Raw genomic sequence first — 16,026 nt, forward strand, 5'->3', positions numbered from 1 at the left:
GTACATTAAATTTTTCACTGTTTTTCTGCAAATAAGTTAAATGATTCCTTTTGTGTTTATTTACTTAACAGTTACTGTACACAGTGTTCAGATAGGGTTAGGAATTTAGTACATATAAAACCTGTACAAGACATCTAAAGAAAAAACTAATAAAAAAAATAAGTTAAATCTTTGTAGCTAGAAAAAACACATGAGAAGCTGTAGATCTTAAAGCAGCTGTCCAAGTTGGATTATTCGAAATGGCAACCTGACTGTTTCTTACTGCCTCTTGAATCGTCTTGGTTATCTTTTTTTGTTGTTGTTTTTAGATAAATTTCAATATTTGTTTTTACACTTTTTGGTATGAAATGTGCTTACCTTTCACTGTGGTCATACCCCCTGTTTGTATTCCTTTTCTGAATTGTACTTTTATTTTACTTATAACCGTGAGATGCTCACTCGGAGTTGTCATCAGGACAATCATAGCAGTGCCCTGATTTACACAGATTTGCAGTTGTGAAGATAAGTAAATAGGCAGATCTACTGAAAACTTTAAACAGTAATATCTCCTTGGGAATTAGCCATCAGAACAACATGTAGGGTGAGTTCAGGGGAGGCGGAACCCTAAAAACGTTTCTTATTTGATTGCCAGCCTTCAGGATAATGGACTTTTTTTTTTTTTAACCCCTAGGAGTACTGATTCAGGCACTTAAATTTCAGTTGATTCAGTAGGCAAACACAAGATGGAAGCTCTCTTGTTGTCATATGTTTCTGTGTAACTCGAAATTGCAGTTTCAATCTGCGACATCCATGTTTTCTGTGAAAGAAGAAATAAAAATTGTGATGGTGTTTCTTTCAGCTTTTGCTAATTATCCTTCTCAAGGCTGTTACATGTTTTCTCATGTGATTCTGGAGTAAACATGTGATTCTGGAGTAAACATTTCACTAATGAACACAACATATGCAAAGAGATCTAAAATTTGCAGACATACTTTCCAACTTTTCTGCAGTACCACTTTTAGTGGTATATTGTGGCTCAACATGATTTTCATTGGAGAATAGCCATCCTGTATTGTACTGACTGATGGTATTAGTACCTTGTGTAGAACCAAACAAAATATTTATTTAGCAGCTTTCCTCCAAGCAGATTTCCAATGAGCTTTACAACTTCAGAAACATACATGAAGCTGCCCTTGTAGCTAAAGTCTTGGAAGCATAGTTCTGGTATCCAATGTGCATCAGAGCTTCCAAAAGGTATAAAAGCTGATAAACATCTAATTACAATACAGTTGAGTAACTTCAGGCAAAGGGAGTTTGTCATTTGACTGAAGTACCGCAGTCTCAGTGGTAGAGGGGTTTTGAACTTCAGTAGTTCTCATAGCTGTGGTGTATTATAGTAGATCATACTTTCAAAATATATATATATATATATATATATATATATATCCATCCAGTATCATGCAAGGCCACCTTTATTTGATCTTATTGTCTCTCCATCCCCTCCACCATCAGACTGTGCCCAAGTGTTACTACTTCACCATTGCTCCAAGGTTCAGAGGCAGGATTTTGAGTTGGGCATCACATGAATTTCTGGTGGTGGTGGTAAATGAGCATAAAACAATTGGTCATATGACCCCTTTTAACATCTGTAAATGTAAATATTGAAAAAAAAATGGCCAGGCAGTATCTTGAAACCCTTCTTAGCATACACATACGTAAACATTAAAATCTTTTTGTAGAGATGAGCTGGTACACTGACTCTTCTTAAGACAATGGAATTAGAGAGCTAAGCACTAGTAAAATACGAACCTTGATGGCCTCTGTGTGTGCATGTAGTAAGAAGACTGCTATACACTGCTGGTATCTGTTTTCATGTTGTATGAGGAAAGCATGTTGCGGTCCATACACTGTAAAGAGAGAGACTGCCATATATATAAGGCCACTTAAGAAGTTTTCTGAGCACATAGTATAAAATATTTCCTCTGCTTTTCACTGCTAATGTTTAGGCATTGTGTAGGCATAAATATGCATCCAATAAAGATTAGAAATATTCCACAATGACAATACCATAGAGAGCATAAAGCTTAAGCATTTCTGAGGGAGACATAGGGGCTGATATAATAAAACCTGCACTAAAATTGGCTTTAAATTTAACACAGGCAGTAAAACACAAAGGTTCCCACGGGATGCAGTAAACTACTGGCATGCAAATAACCTACGCAAAAAAAAGCATTTTTACCTGGAGGCTATTTGCATGCAAAGCCGCATTTAAAAAAAAAAAAAAAAAAAGCCTGTTCCCTTCCCAGGTTGCTGAACCCCACCCCGGAGATCAATGCCCAGCAGGCAAGGCATTCTTGTCCAGGGAGTCTCCATTTTTCACCTGTCGTTGAAAGGACCAATCCCTTTTCAGGACAGCCTTCTGAAAGGGGATTGGTCTGTTCACTGACGTGTGACAATGGAGGGACCAATTGGCAGTAAGTGAAGGAGTGAATAAATTAATATTGAGGACACTTTATTCCTACAGTACATGAATGTAATCTGCTTTGAAGTGCTGAAAAAAATAAAATAAATATTGCAGGGTAATAGCTAGTTAGGCTATTATCCTGAAATTTGTATGTACTAGCGGTAACCTTGTTGCAGGGGGTTTTTTTGTGCTAAAGTCCTTTTTATATACCAGGACAAGGTTAGCGCCAAAATACCTGTGCTAAAACGCAAGTAAAAACCCATGGTAGGCTTAGAGCTGCTTATTACATAGGCAACTTGGGTTTGTCAGTAGCATTCATAATCTACTTATATGCTGATTATTGTGTAAAAATGAATGCATTTAATAAAAATTAACTTATTAGAACATATAACACAGTACACACAGTTTGCTCTTATACATGGGTAAATGTTCCTTAGTGAAGCATTTAAACCAGAAATAGGAGTTTGGTTGGGGTTGATTCTCTCTTAAATAGGGATGTGCATTTTAGTGTGTTAAAACTAACACACACAAAAAGGGAAAAAAAATTCTTGGGATTTGTACAAAATGAAATTTAGTTTTTGGTGTTTTTGAAAACAAAAGCATTTCTATTTTAATAGCATTTTAAGGTAAATGTAAGCCAGTGGTTTATTCATTTTTCTTTCTCCCCTTCTCTAAGTTGAATTTCTATGTTTCTATGAATTAAATTTAAAGGAGATATCCCCTCAACACTTTGTAGGTTTCAGAGGAATATTAATGGCAATGTTTCCTTTGAAGCCAACAGAAATCATTTTTATGTCATTGTGATTTTCAAAGGGATGCTTTGGCTGGAAGCCAGTGCTATATTATATTCTAGATGACATTGACACCCAGAGGACATGACTAGAAAGAAAGAGATTAGAATTTAATATAAGCAATTATGTCCTACATATTTTTTCAACCTTCTTAGTTGACTAATTTTCAGGCCGATACAGTAAAGCGTGGCCGCAGTTACCCCGATTCTAACCCGCTCTGTACTCACAATTTGGCCGCGTAAGTCTAACCCGCGATTCACTATCTGTTTTTACCGATCCTTACCGCTTCTTTTACTCGACGCGTATACCTTTCCGCCCGCGGCATGTATATGTATGTAAACAATCCGATTAGCTATTCCCCCCATTCAGTAACGTGCGCCCCGACTATCTCCTTTTTAACCTGCTATCTTGTGTCTTTTACCTGCTAATTTACCGCCTACCCTTACCCCTGCGTTAGAGGCAGGGGTAAGGGTAGGCGGCAAACTTTCCCCCAGCCCCCACTCACCTGCCCTGGCCGCGTCCATGGGTGCCGGTCTCCGGGACAGCCCCAGTCCTCTCTCCCCTCCTCCCGAAGCAAGGCGCAGGGCGCTCAAGGCACCGAAAGCGTATGGACGAACGCCGTGACGTCACGCACGCCCGTTCATGCGCCTTTGCTGGCTTGAGCGCCCAAATTGCACTACGGGCGTGCATTCATCCATCTTAGCCGGCGGGGGCTGCTTTCGCCGCCGGCTGCCCCCCTCCGAAGGAAGGCAGAGAGGACTGTAAGAAAAAGTAAGTTGACTTTTGTTACACTTTATTCCCAATACTTTAATAGCATGTCGAGTCGCTTTTCGCCCTGCACCTTGTTTCGGGAGGAGGGCAGAGAGGACTGGGGCTGCCCCGGAGACCGGCACCCATGGACGTGGCCAGGGCAGGTGAGCGGGGGATGGGATTAGTCGCGATCTGAAGAATGGCTTTCCCGGTGCGTAGGATTTTAGGTTTTTAGGTTTTCTTTTGCTTAAAGTTGGGATCCACTTCCTGGTACCTGTCATTTCAAATGTCATTGTTTTAAACTTTTTATTTATAAATTACAGTTTCCAAGAGGCTTCAATACTAATGAGCCTTTTTAATTTATCTATAAAAGGTGGATTGTGTTTTGTTCAGAGAGACATTTGAAATGACAGGTACCAGCGCACCCAGGATATTGTATAGGCGCTGTATAGCGCCTATACAGTAAAATGTATTGCGCTTCATGGACGCGCGTTGGGCGTGGCTTGCATTTGCATGCCATTTAAATACAGTATCGAGCAGTATGTGATCCGAACTGTGCGTGCGGCAAACGCGGGTGCGCCCGGCACTAACGCACCTCTTTCTACCGCACCTTACTGTATCGGCCCGTTTGTAAGTGATACGTTTGTGCAGGAAGAATCATCCCGGACTTAATCATTAGATCCACACACCAGGATAGCCAGAGAGTAGTTCTTGGGATTAGATACATTGACTTCTTATATCCTTAATCTGTTTATTTGCTTAATTCTAATTTTCCTTTTCAAGATGCCTCTTGGAAATTGTAATTTATAAATAAAAAGTTTAAAACAAATTTAGTATAACTTTCCTTGAAATGCTTTGATTGGACCAATGGGATACCCTTACATCAGAGCTTGGGTGGGCAATACCTGCTTGGAGCCAATGAGTGGTAAGGGATTCAATACTAATGAGCCTTTTTAATTTATCTATAAAAGGTGGATTGTGTTTGGTTCAGAGAGAGCGAGAGATACAGAAATGTCATGAAGTTTACCCGGAAGCTGGCTGCACCTAATAAAGGAAAGCAGTTTCAAGTGGCCGGAGGATTTTTTTGTAACCATTATCTGAAGAAAGTACGTGAGAATACAGAGACAGTTTTGTTTTGTAGCGAGGGGGAAAGGAAGGTGATTTGCAGATATCCCCTGACTTTTATTTTGAGCCAGATGAACAGGGAACACGATTAGTATTAGTCTAAGTAAAAGGGAAGCTTCAGAAGATTTGCCCTTGAGGTTATTCAGGATAGAGATGAAATTTTTATTTTGGAAAAGTCTCCCTGATCTAAGTGGAGAGCTGGAAACAAGTTTTCCCAAGCTTCAGCAGCTGCTTCATCACTCATCTGGACTGCAAAGAAGTTCCTCAAAAGGATTCAGTCATCACGTGAGATTTAACTGCACTATGATGATATTCTGGCCAGAATTTAGAAGGGAATTTTGAAACACCATATTTTAATATTTCTTGAACTGAACTGAGGTATAGGACAGGGCTGGTGGTTTGTGATAATTTACCAAAAGCTAATTTTCTTATTCTATGCAAATAAGTTTCTTTCACTGTAATGCCACGTGCTTCTGTTTCTTAGAGTTGCATGAACTGATTTTGTTTGCATTACTTGCAATAGTAATATATTGTGTGCTTATTTTATGTATGCTTTTATTTTCTGCTCCTGCCTCTCTTCCCCATCCCTGGGAGACCCTTTAGTTGTGAGGGCATGGTATATATACATGCCCATTCTAAATCACACAGCTGAGAGGTGGCGTTATTTGTGGCTCTTACCATGTGTGGTGGGGGTTTACATAAAGGTTAATTATGAGAAATTTCTGAGTGATTTTTTTTTTTCTCTGGTGGTGGTGTTCATTCGCGTGAGAAATGTTTTGTATTTCTGGTTATTCTCTTGTGTACTTGGGATGATTGTTTTGTGATAACATGGGGCAGTGTCATGTCGCATGTAACAATGCGGTTGCAGTCATAACTTTGGGGGGGGGGGCAACATTAGCCCTGTGCAGCACTTGTATAACACATTGTGTGCAAAGCACTTTATGCTGTTGACAAACAAGTGTACTTTGGCAGCATGTATATAGACTTTTATACCAATAAAGTTCTATTGCAGGCTGTTAAGAGTAAAAGCAAGTCGCTGATTTCTGTGCCAATATCATGTGCAATTTCTAAAATTTACATTTTCATTGCATGGTCCTCGCTAGGGGTCTGATTTATGAAAGGTTTTTCCTATAGGCATAAAATAAGAAAAAAAACTTTTTATAAATGATAAATTCTCTGGCCACAGGACTAAGGGCTGTTATCCCAGTTTAAGAAAATGGGCAGCAGACTCAAAATGTGTGCTAAACTAAATGACTGGGCTTCTTTAAATGCAAAAATACTGTCCCTTGAACCTCTGGGCCTAAAAACACTGGAAAAAAAAAATATATATTTGTGATAGAGTATATGACAGAGAGCCTCAGACTGCCTTAACAGACAGGAAAGGGATCCTCGGGTGGGGGCGTTTCCCTGAGGTAAGGGATACAAAGGTGAGGCCCTGAGAGAGTTAGAGAGGCCCCAGGGAGAAGGAGGAAGCTGTAATGGAGTGCTGTGCTCTTTTGGAAATCTGCTGAGGTAAGCAGCCATTTTGATTCTGTCTTGCTGAACTTTTTGTAATTAAACTGTTGAAAAGCAGAACAGACTCCAGCCTGATCTGTTCTCTGACCTTCTCCTGTCTTAGACCTCCCCAAGGACATCACATATGGTGGCAGAAGCGGGATTACCTGTTCTAAGCGTCACAGTCAGGGACCCTCACTAGCCAAAAAAAAAATTTTTTTGGGGGGGGGGGGGCCCTGGCTGCAATGGTAGCCACACAGGATTTTTTTTGTTGTTTGTTGGTACCGGCTAAGGAGAGAAGCTCCACCAGAGGGAGGGAAGAGAAGAAGTGAGTTAGAGCTGATGAAGCAGGCTTTTCTTTTGTTTGGAAGAAGGGGAAAGGTTTCCAGTTTTGAAGGGGCAGGAGCTCAGAATAGCCTCTGCAGGAACCTCCCTGAGAAATGGAGCAGCTACTGAAGCCCTGGTGGAAGGACAACAGCAGCTCTGGGCAGGCGCTCAGACCCAGTATGCACAGCACTAGCAGCTACTGCAACAATTGCAGCAACACCTGGAAGCCCAAGCACAGCTTAATGGCCAATTACTACGAAGGGTTGATAAAGCAAGAGGGTAGGTGATCTAAAAAAAGCCGTGGGGGCAACACAATGGATAAGATGCCAAATGTCCGTTTAGAATCTTTATTTTGGAGACTCGCTCATCAAATAAAAAAGCCCGACTCAGGCAGAGTTTCACCCACGCAATGGGGCTGCCTCAGGGCCTGTTGTGTATGTATGATTGTTTATTTCATACCATCGGATTTATCAGAAAGTTTAGAGTAAGGCTAGCAAAGTTGTGCCGGTCTCTCTCTAAAGCTGAGAAAAGAAGCCTTTAAAAACATTGCATTCCTCTCCAAACTGCTGTGATTCAAGGGTATGCGCACAGAAGTTGGTGACTCAGGGCTGCATTCGAGCAACGTACCGGTCTCCTTCTAAACGTTTAGAGCAGCCCTGAGTCACCAACTTCTGTGCGCATACCCTTGAATTACAGCAGTTTGGAGAGGATGCGTGAGATAATCAAATTTGCAGATGACACAAAATTGTTCAGAGTAATTAAATCACAAGCAGATTGTGATAAATTGCAGGAAGACCTTGTGAGACTGGAAAATTGGGCATCCAAATGGCAGATGAAATTTAATGTGGATAAGTGCAAGGTGATGCATATAGGGAAAAATAACCCATGCTATAATTACACGATGTTGGGTTCCATATTAGGTGCTACAACCCAAGAAAGAGATCTAGGTGTCATAGTGGATAACACATTGAAATCGTCGGTTCAGTGTGCTGCGGCAGTCAAAAAGCAAACAGAATGTTGGGAATTATTAGAAAAGGAATGATGAATACAACGGAAAATGTCATAATGCCTCTGTATCGCTCCATGGTGAGACCGCACCTTGAATACTGTGTACAATTCTGGTCGCCGCATCTCAAAAAAGATATAATTGCGATGGAGAAGGTACAGAGAAGGGCTACCAAAATGATAAGGGGAATGGAACAACTCCCCTATGAGGAAAGACTAAAGAGGTTAGGACTTTTCAGCTTGGAGAAGAGACGACTGAGGGGGGATATGATAGAGGTGTTTAAAATCATGAGAGGTCTAGAACGGGTAGATGTGAATCGGTTATTTACTCTTTCGGATAGTAGAAAGACTAGGGGACACTCCATGAAGTTAGCATGGGGCACATTTAAAACTAATCGGAGAAAGTTCTTTTTTACTCAATGCACAATTAAACTCTGGAATTTGTTGCCAGAGAATGTGGTTCGTGCAGTAAGTATAGCTGTGTTTAAAAAAGGATTGGATAAGTTCTTGGAGGAGAAGTCCATTACCTGCTATTAAGTTCACTTAGAGAATGGCCACTGCCATTAGCAATGGTTGCGTGGAATGGACTTGGTTTTTGGGTGCTTGCCAGGTTCTTGTGGCCTGGATTGGCCACTGTTGGAAACAGGATGCTGGGCTTGATGGACCCTTGGTCTGACCCAGTATGGCATTTTCTTATGTTCTTATGCTTCTTTTCTCAGCTTTAGAGAGAGACCGGCACAACTTCGCTAGCCTAACTCTAAACTTTCTGATAAACCCAATGGTATGAAATAAACAATCATACATACACAACAGCCCCTGAGGCAGCCCCATTGCATGGGTGAAACTCGGCCTGAGTGGGGCTTTTTTATTTGATGAGCGAGTCGCCAAAATAAAGATTCTAAACGGACATTTGGCATCTTATCCATTCAATTACTACAAAGGATTCCAGCGCCAGGTACCGATGGGGTACACACCGGAACGGAACAGTCCAACCCCTCCAACACTGGAAATTCGGCTGACAAAGATGGGGGCCCCAAGATGACCCGGAAGCATTCCTAGTCACCTTTGAAAGGGTGGCGGAGGCCATGGCCTGGCCTAGGTCCCAGTGGGCCATGAGAGTAGCCCCACATTTAACCGGTGAGGCACAGGCCGCATACCGGGCCCTTGACAACCAGCAAGCCCAAGACTATCAGGAGGTCAGGGCTGCTGTACTCGATAGACTGGGACTGTCTAAGGAATCTTATCGGAAAAGTTTCCGGGGCTTAACCTTTACACCAGGAGAGACACCCCGGGTTCTGGCTCAGAAATTAAAGGACTGGTGCTGGCGGTGGCTAGAACCCGATAATAAAAGGGGAGTTGAAGTTGCAGAGACTGTCCTGGCAGAACAGTTTCTGGATGTTCTCCCCTCCCGAGTGCCTTTTGGGGGGCTACCTAGGGGAAGAGAAAACATGAGAGAAGATTTTAGCCCAGTTCTATTGGCCTGGCTTGTATCGACACGTTCAGGACTATTGTCAGTCCTGCCCTACCGGTCAGCTGACCAGACTGGCAGCAATGCACGTAGCTCCCCTAGTGCCTATGCCAATTATAGCGACACCTTTTGAAAGGGTCGCTATGGTCTTAGTAGGCCCCTTAGAGAGGTCTAGCCGCGGAAATAAATATATCCTGGCCATTCTCGATTATGCAACCGGATATCCAGAAGCTATTCCCCTATGAGATATGAAGACTCAAACAATAGCCACAGCCTTGGTGGAGGTGATTTCCCGGGTGGGGTTACCCAAAGAGATATTAACCGACCAAGGGACCCATTTTGTCTCTAAAGTGATGAAACAAGTTTGCACATTATTGCAGGTAAAATCCCTGTGGACATCAGTTTACCAGCCACAATCTGATGGGCTCGTGGAGAGTTTTAACAAAACTCTCAAACATATATTGAGGAAGTTCATTGCGGAAGATGGCAAGAATTGGGACTTACTCTTGCCATACATTTTGTTCGCCACTTGAGAGGTCCCTCAAAGTTTGACCAGGTTTTCCCCGTTCGAATTATTGTATGGTAGAAGGCCACAGGGAATCCTGAATGTACTACGAGAGACCTGGGAGGAGGAACCCAATTCTGGACAGAATTTGGCCGACTATGTGATCCAGATGCAGGACCGACTGGGGAGGGCAGGAGAGGCTGCCAGACTATGCCTGGAAAAGGCCCAGGCTACCCAAGCCTGGCAATATAACCAGCCAGGAGACCACATACTAGTGCTACTACCGATGTCTGAAAGTAAATTGCTGTCCCGTTGGCAAGGTCCGTATGAGGTGTTGGAGAAGATGGGCCCAGTGGATTATAAAGTGGCCCAACCTGACAGACGGAAGAAGGCCCAGATCTTCCACGTGAATCTACTAAAAAAAATGGGTTGCTCCGACTTGCAGTCTGGTCCAAGAAGAAGACTTTGGTCCAGACGTTTCACAAACTTCCGAGCCCCAGATGATCACATATAGGGACCAACTTTCCACAATTCAGAATGTGGACCGGGATAAAGTAGTGACTCGGAATAAAGATGTCTTCTCGACTGTGCCCGGGAGAACTCACTTAGCTTGTCATGATAATAGTTAAACAACGGTCCTACCGGATTCCTGAAGCCAGGAGGCAGGTGGTAGAAGCTGAGGTGAAAGAAATGCTTCGACTTGGAGTAATAGAGGAATCCAATAGTGATTGGTCCTCGCCTATTGTAATGGTACGTAAACTGGATGGTAGTATCCGGTTCTGTATTGACTTCCGGAAGGTCAATGAGGCTTCGAAGCTGGACGCATACCCGATGCCTCATGTGGATGAACTTATTGAATGCTTGGGAACTGCCCAGTTTATCTTCACGCTTGCTTTGACAAAGGGGTACTAGCAAGTTCCCCTGGTGCAAACTGTGAAGGAGAAGACGGCTTTTTCAACAACAAAGGGACATTTCCAGTTTATGGTCCTGCCGTTTGGACTTCATGGGGCTCCAGCTACCTTCCAATGCCTGGTAGACCGCTTACTATGTCCACATCAGGGTTATGCAGCGGCCTATCTTGATGACATAGTCATTTACAGTGGAGACTAGGAGACACACCTAAGGCAATTACAGGCCGTACTTACAAGTCTACGAAAGGCTGGATTGACAGCCAACCCCAAGAAATGTAAATTAGGGGGTCAAGAAGTACAATATCTGGGATACTCCCTTGGGAGAGGGAAAGTCCACCCACAGACACAGAAAATAGAAGCAATTACCCAAGTCCCAGTCCCACACTCAGAGTAAGTTGAGAGCCTTTTTAGGCCTCATCAGTTACGATCAACGGTTCATACCAAACATTTCAGAAAACGCGGAGCCCCTCACATGCCTATTACAAAAGAAAGCTCCAGAGAAGGTTAGATAGTCTGCAGAGGTGGAGGAAGCCTTCCAGGGTTTAAAGAAAGACATATGCTCGGAACCCTTACCAAGCCTTTATAGTACAGACAGATGCATCAGAGGTGGGGCAAGGAGCCGTCCTCACATAAGAGAAAAGGAGACTAAGAACACCCCTGTAGCCTTCATTAGCAGGAAGCTACTACCCTGAGAGAGACTCTACTCAACGATAGAGAAAGAGACCTTAGCTGTCAAATGGGCCTTGGAGGCTTTTCATTATTACCTACTGGGCCGCCAGTTCACGCTGGTAACAGATCAACCCCTTGTCTGGGTTGCTCAGAATAGAGAGTCCAATTGACAAGTAATGAGGTGGTTTCTGGCACTCCAATCATTTGATTTTAAAGTCCAACACAGAGCAGGGAAGGCGAATCTAAATACAGACTTCCTTTCTAGAGAAGTCTCCCTTATACAGGCAGGCGCTCAACCAAGGAAGATTGAGCTGAGGGGGAGGGAATGTGATAGAGTATATGACAGAGAGCCTCAGACTGCCTTAATGGACCGGCTCTGGCTATCTGGCCCGGTCCATCTTAAGAAAGACAGGAAAGGGATCCTTGGGTGGGGGCATTTCCCTGAGGTAAGGGATACAAAGGTGAGGCCCTGAGAGAGTTAGAGAGAGGCCCCAGGGAGAAGAAGGAAGCTGTAATTGGAGTGCTATGCTCTTTTGGAAGTCTGCTGAGGTAAGCAGCCATTTTGATTCCGTCTTGCTGAACTTTTTGTAATTTAAACTGTTGAAAAGCAGAACAGACTCCAGCCTGGTCTGTTCTCTGACCTTCTCCTGTCTTAGACCGCTCCAAGGGCATCACAATATTATATATGGTAAATGTTCCTTTAGGATATTATTTCCCAACCCTCTTTCGAAGGCAAACCTAACCAGTTGAGTTTTTAGAATGACATAATAAATATGCATGATATTTGTATGCATTGGAGCCCCAAGATATGCAAATCAATTTTATGCATATTCACTGATGCAATCCAGGTTAGGTTGCCCCAGGAGAGAGTTGGGAAACACTGCTCTAGGCATAAAATACAACCTTTGGAATTCTGCAAACATCTGAAGCTTATCTAGCTTCTTTTTTGAACTATAATTTTCTGTCTCAGGTGGCATATTGCAACAGGAAAAAATTCAGTTAATCCATTCTGGTTTGTGCTAGGATGGGTGCCTGCTATGTAGTGCTATGTTCTTCTGCATGCTCTTTGTGAGAGTGGAAGAACACGTTTTAAGCCGACTGTATCCATCCTCGTGTGTAGCTGTTCATCTGTCCACATACTTGTGAAGTAGACCAAGCAGCATGCGAGGCACAAAGAAAGCATTTGGAACTTCTATATATTTCAAAACAGAGTATGCCTTTTTAAAGTTGTTAGGGAAATGTGCTGCTGTCGGTATGCTCCTGCAAACAGGATAGAATAATAAAGAATTGCTGTTTAAGATCCTAGATCAGATATTTTAGGGCAGGGGTGGCCAACTCTGGTCCTCGGGAGCCATAAACGGGTCTGGTTTTCAGGGTATCCACAATGAATATGCATAAGAGATGTGTGTGTGGTCTCCATGCATACAAACATGCATATTCATTATGGATATCCTGAAAACCAGGTCTGGTTGAGGCTCTTGATGACTGGAGTTGGCCACTCTTGTTTTGCGTTAGTGAGCTGCCTCACTGGAATGGTCATCTTGTAGAGGAAGAATACCAATACTTTTAGCTGCCCTGTAGTAGAATCCATTTCAATTAGAAGTACTGCTATTTTATGGATGTAATTTTCTTACTGGTAGCATGAAATTGAAAAATTTGTCATCTCATAGGTTTGATATCTTCCTTGCCCTCCAGGAATTGTGTATGAAATGCTTGACTTAGTCTACTATAGCTTTATTTCTGTTAGAATTCTCTTGTCAGGGCTATTAAATATTTTTCTAAAGTAGGTTTGGTGAAACTGTCGTAAGGCAGTGTAGATACATGAAATAAACAAGCAGGTACTGCCTTTCCCATATGCATCAAAACAGGGTACAATAAGTTTCACATATAGAAAAAACTTATAAACAAATTCTCAAACTCAATTTAAATCCCTCTGTACAGCAAGCTCAAATCCCATGCTCCTGCAGTATTTCTAAACCTGTATTTTAAAAGTATGGATGTAAACAAATATCCAGGCACACTCAGCCAAGCTTTTGTCTTCTTTCTGAGTCTCAGGTGATAGTTCTCAACCTGCACGTCATAAGGAATGACATTCCAAATTGACAGCACAAAACTAAATAATGCTTTTCTGGTTATGCAGTCTAGAACAGCCAGGGCAGATCTTAATACCCTTGACAACATATACAATGGTCAATGAAATACTCAGGCTTGGTTTAAAAACCATGGTAAGCACTTTACATTCCACTCTGGTTTTGGCTGGAAGCCAGTTTGTCGTAAAATTGGAGTAATCTGGTCTCAGCCTCTCTGTTGTATTCTGAATGAATTGGAGGTATCTAAAATTGGAAGCTGGTAACCCATGGTATAAAGAATTGCAGTTATCAATTCTATTAGTAACCAAATAATATATTATTGTAGGCAGATCACTCCTGTCTTAAGTAGAGCCTAAGCTGTTGAATCTGGTAAACATACAACTGAGAATACTTCCAAAGTTACAGGTTGGAGTCCAATATCACTCTAAGGCTAGTAACGGTGATATTTAAACTGAACCTGATACAAGGTGTGGTATAAAGAGTAGCTGCTTCCTCCTAATCCACAAAGCTTTCAATTCCCCTGGATTAACTTTCAATTTATGGGCGTGCGTTTGACATGAAACAATTTTTTTTCTGTGACAGGGCCAACTTTTTTTCCTTTCATTTCAATCTTACACTTTTTTAATTTGTATTTTTGTTTTAAATAAATGAACACCGCCCCTCCCAAAACAAATGGAATAAAAAATATAGAGAAAAAAAAAGTCTGTGTACACCTCTTATAGTCATCCGGCCCTTTGGAGACTGCATCCAAGCATAGATTTGTTTGCTATTATATCCGTCTGATTGCTGTCAATACAGGTAATCAGTTGGATGGCATTTAATGCCATATCTGTGGCAAAGGAGCCATTAAAGAGAACTAGCAGTAATATACTCTTGTGTGGCACACTGCAACCTTTCTGATGTGCTTGCTTCTGATTATTTTTCCTCACACACATACTGAGTTCTCCCTAGCAAAAAAAAAATAAAATAACCCAATGTCCATCAATGGGTTAAAAGCATTCCATGATCAAGGATATCAAAGGCAGGGGACAGGTAACGTAGAACTGAGTGAATGGCTTTCCTGGTACCATATTACCCTCCCATATTGAAGTATCCAGAAAGGCATCTGAATCAAGCTTTACAGGGAGATTCATTTGGTGAACCTAGGACTCATCATTTTGAAAGTTCCCAGAATTGTCTGCATCTTATCTTCACAGGAGCACACATGCTCCTCATAGGCCAGGAGTAAGTTAGACTGACACATTTAGCCTTAAGCGAACAGTCTTGTTCTTTCACAACCTGAAATAGCTTTTGAAGGTTTGCTTTCTTCTGTAGTTAACCTGCTTTCAATAAAGCTTTTTTGCATACGTGGACACAATATTAATGTGAGTAGCCACTGGGCGTCACCATAGCTGCAAACAAATTCAACTTTATGGCTTAACCCATGATGAGGAGTGTATTAATGTAAGTATCACATATCACAAGAAAATAAGTATTAAAAATAATTGCAGTGAAAGTTAAGTTTTAAAAAATGTGGTGAGTTGTCTTTTAAATTGTTAATGAAGCTTTCTCCTTATGTATCTTTATCTCAACTAAACCTCAATGTACTCCTGAAAATAGCAGTGCTGCCCAGATACCTCAAACAGCTTATTTTGACTATTGCTTCCTTTTTGAATCTCCTTATCAAACTATTGGGTAGATTTTTAAAAAAATATGTGCATGCATCCATGTGCGCACGCTACCTGGCACGTGCTTGTTATAAAATCTGGGCCGGCGCGCACAGGGCGGTAGCCTTCCCCCATTTACGCACAGAGACTAGATCGGGCCTCCGCCAGTTCCTTCCCAGTCTGCTCCAATTAAGGAGCGGAATGGGAGGGAACTTTCCTCCCCCCCCCCCCCCCTCTCTCCCCTCCCCTGACCCCTTTGAAGGTCCTACCTTTTGTAATTTTCTTTATTTTGGACCTTGTACCTGAGCTGGCATAATTTGCACGTGCTGGCAGGTGGTCCCCTGGCACAGCGGCAAATGGCTGCTGTACTGGCAGCTTCTAGCTCCACCCCCAGGACTGCCCCTTGATAGAGGCCTGGCTCTTGTGTATGTAACAGGGGTTACGCATGCAGCTGGGCCTCTTCTAAAATGCGTGCATAATCCCCGTTTTCCCCACATGCACGGGATTTAAAATTTAGCTGTAGGTTGCCTGTCATTTGCAAATAAGTTTTTTTTACAAGAAAGCACAGTACATATGGGGAAAGCAAGAGCAGATGGTGATAGGTGTGTTGTCTAAACTTCAAGGAAGAAAACAAACGGACCAGGAGGAGAAGGAGTAAGGGATTAGAAAACAAATTTAAAGTTATGGTAAGCAGAAATGTACACAACATTGAATGGAAGTTGGTTTTGCATAAGTGGAATTAGTTAAAAGAAAACTAGCACTTTTGTACACTATGCTAACAGAACCATTAAATCCAACAGAT

At 42.2% G+C, this 16,026-nt stretch overlaps 1 protein-coding gene across 1 annotated transcript in view; it reads right to left on the bottom strand.

Moving 5' to 3' along the window:
• Positions 1–624: 624 nt before the first annotated feature.
• PLEKHG7 (pleckstrin homology and RhoGEF domain containing G7) overlaps positions 625–16,026 on the bottom strand; it is an 80,367-nt gene continuing 64,965 nt past the window's right edge. The window contains exons 16-17 of the mRNA XM_029601633.1: positions 1,789–1,886; positions 625–796 (exon numbers count right to left, since the gene is read on the bottom strand). Coding sequence (XP_029457493.1) covers positions 689–796; positions 1,789–1,886 — 206 coding nt within the window. The 3' untranslated portion in view covers positions 625–688. The remainder of the gene's footprint in view (positions 797–1,788; positions 1,887–16,026) is intronic.

This window comes from Rhinatrema bivittatum, chromosome 4 (assembly GCF_901001135.1).
Source record: "Rhinatrema bivittatum chromosome 4, aRhiBiv1.1, whole genome shotgun sequence".
Classification (NCBI taxonomy): Eukaryota; Metazoa; Chordata; class Amphibia; order Gymnophiona; family Rhinatrematidae; genus Rhinatrema; species Rhinatrema bivittatum.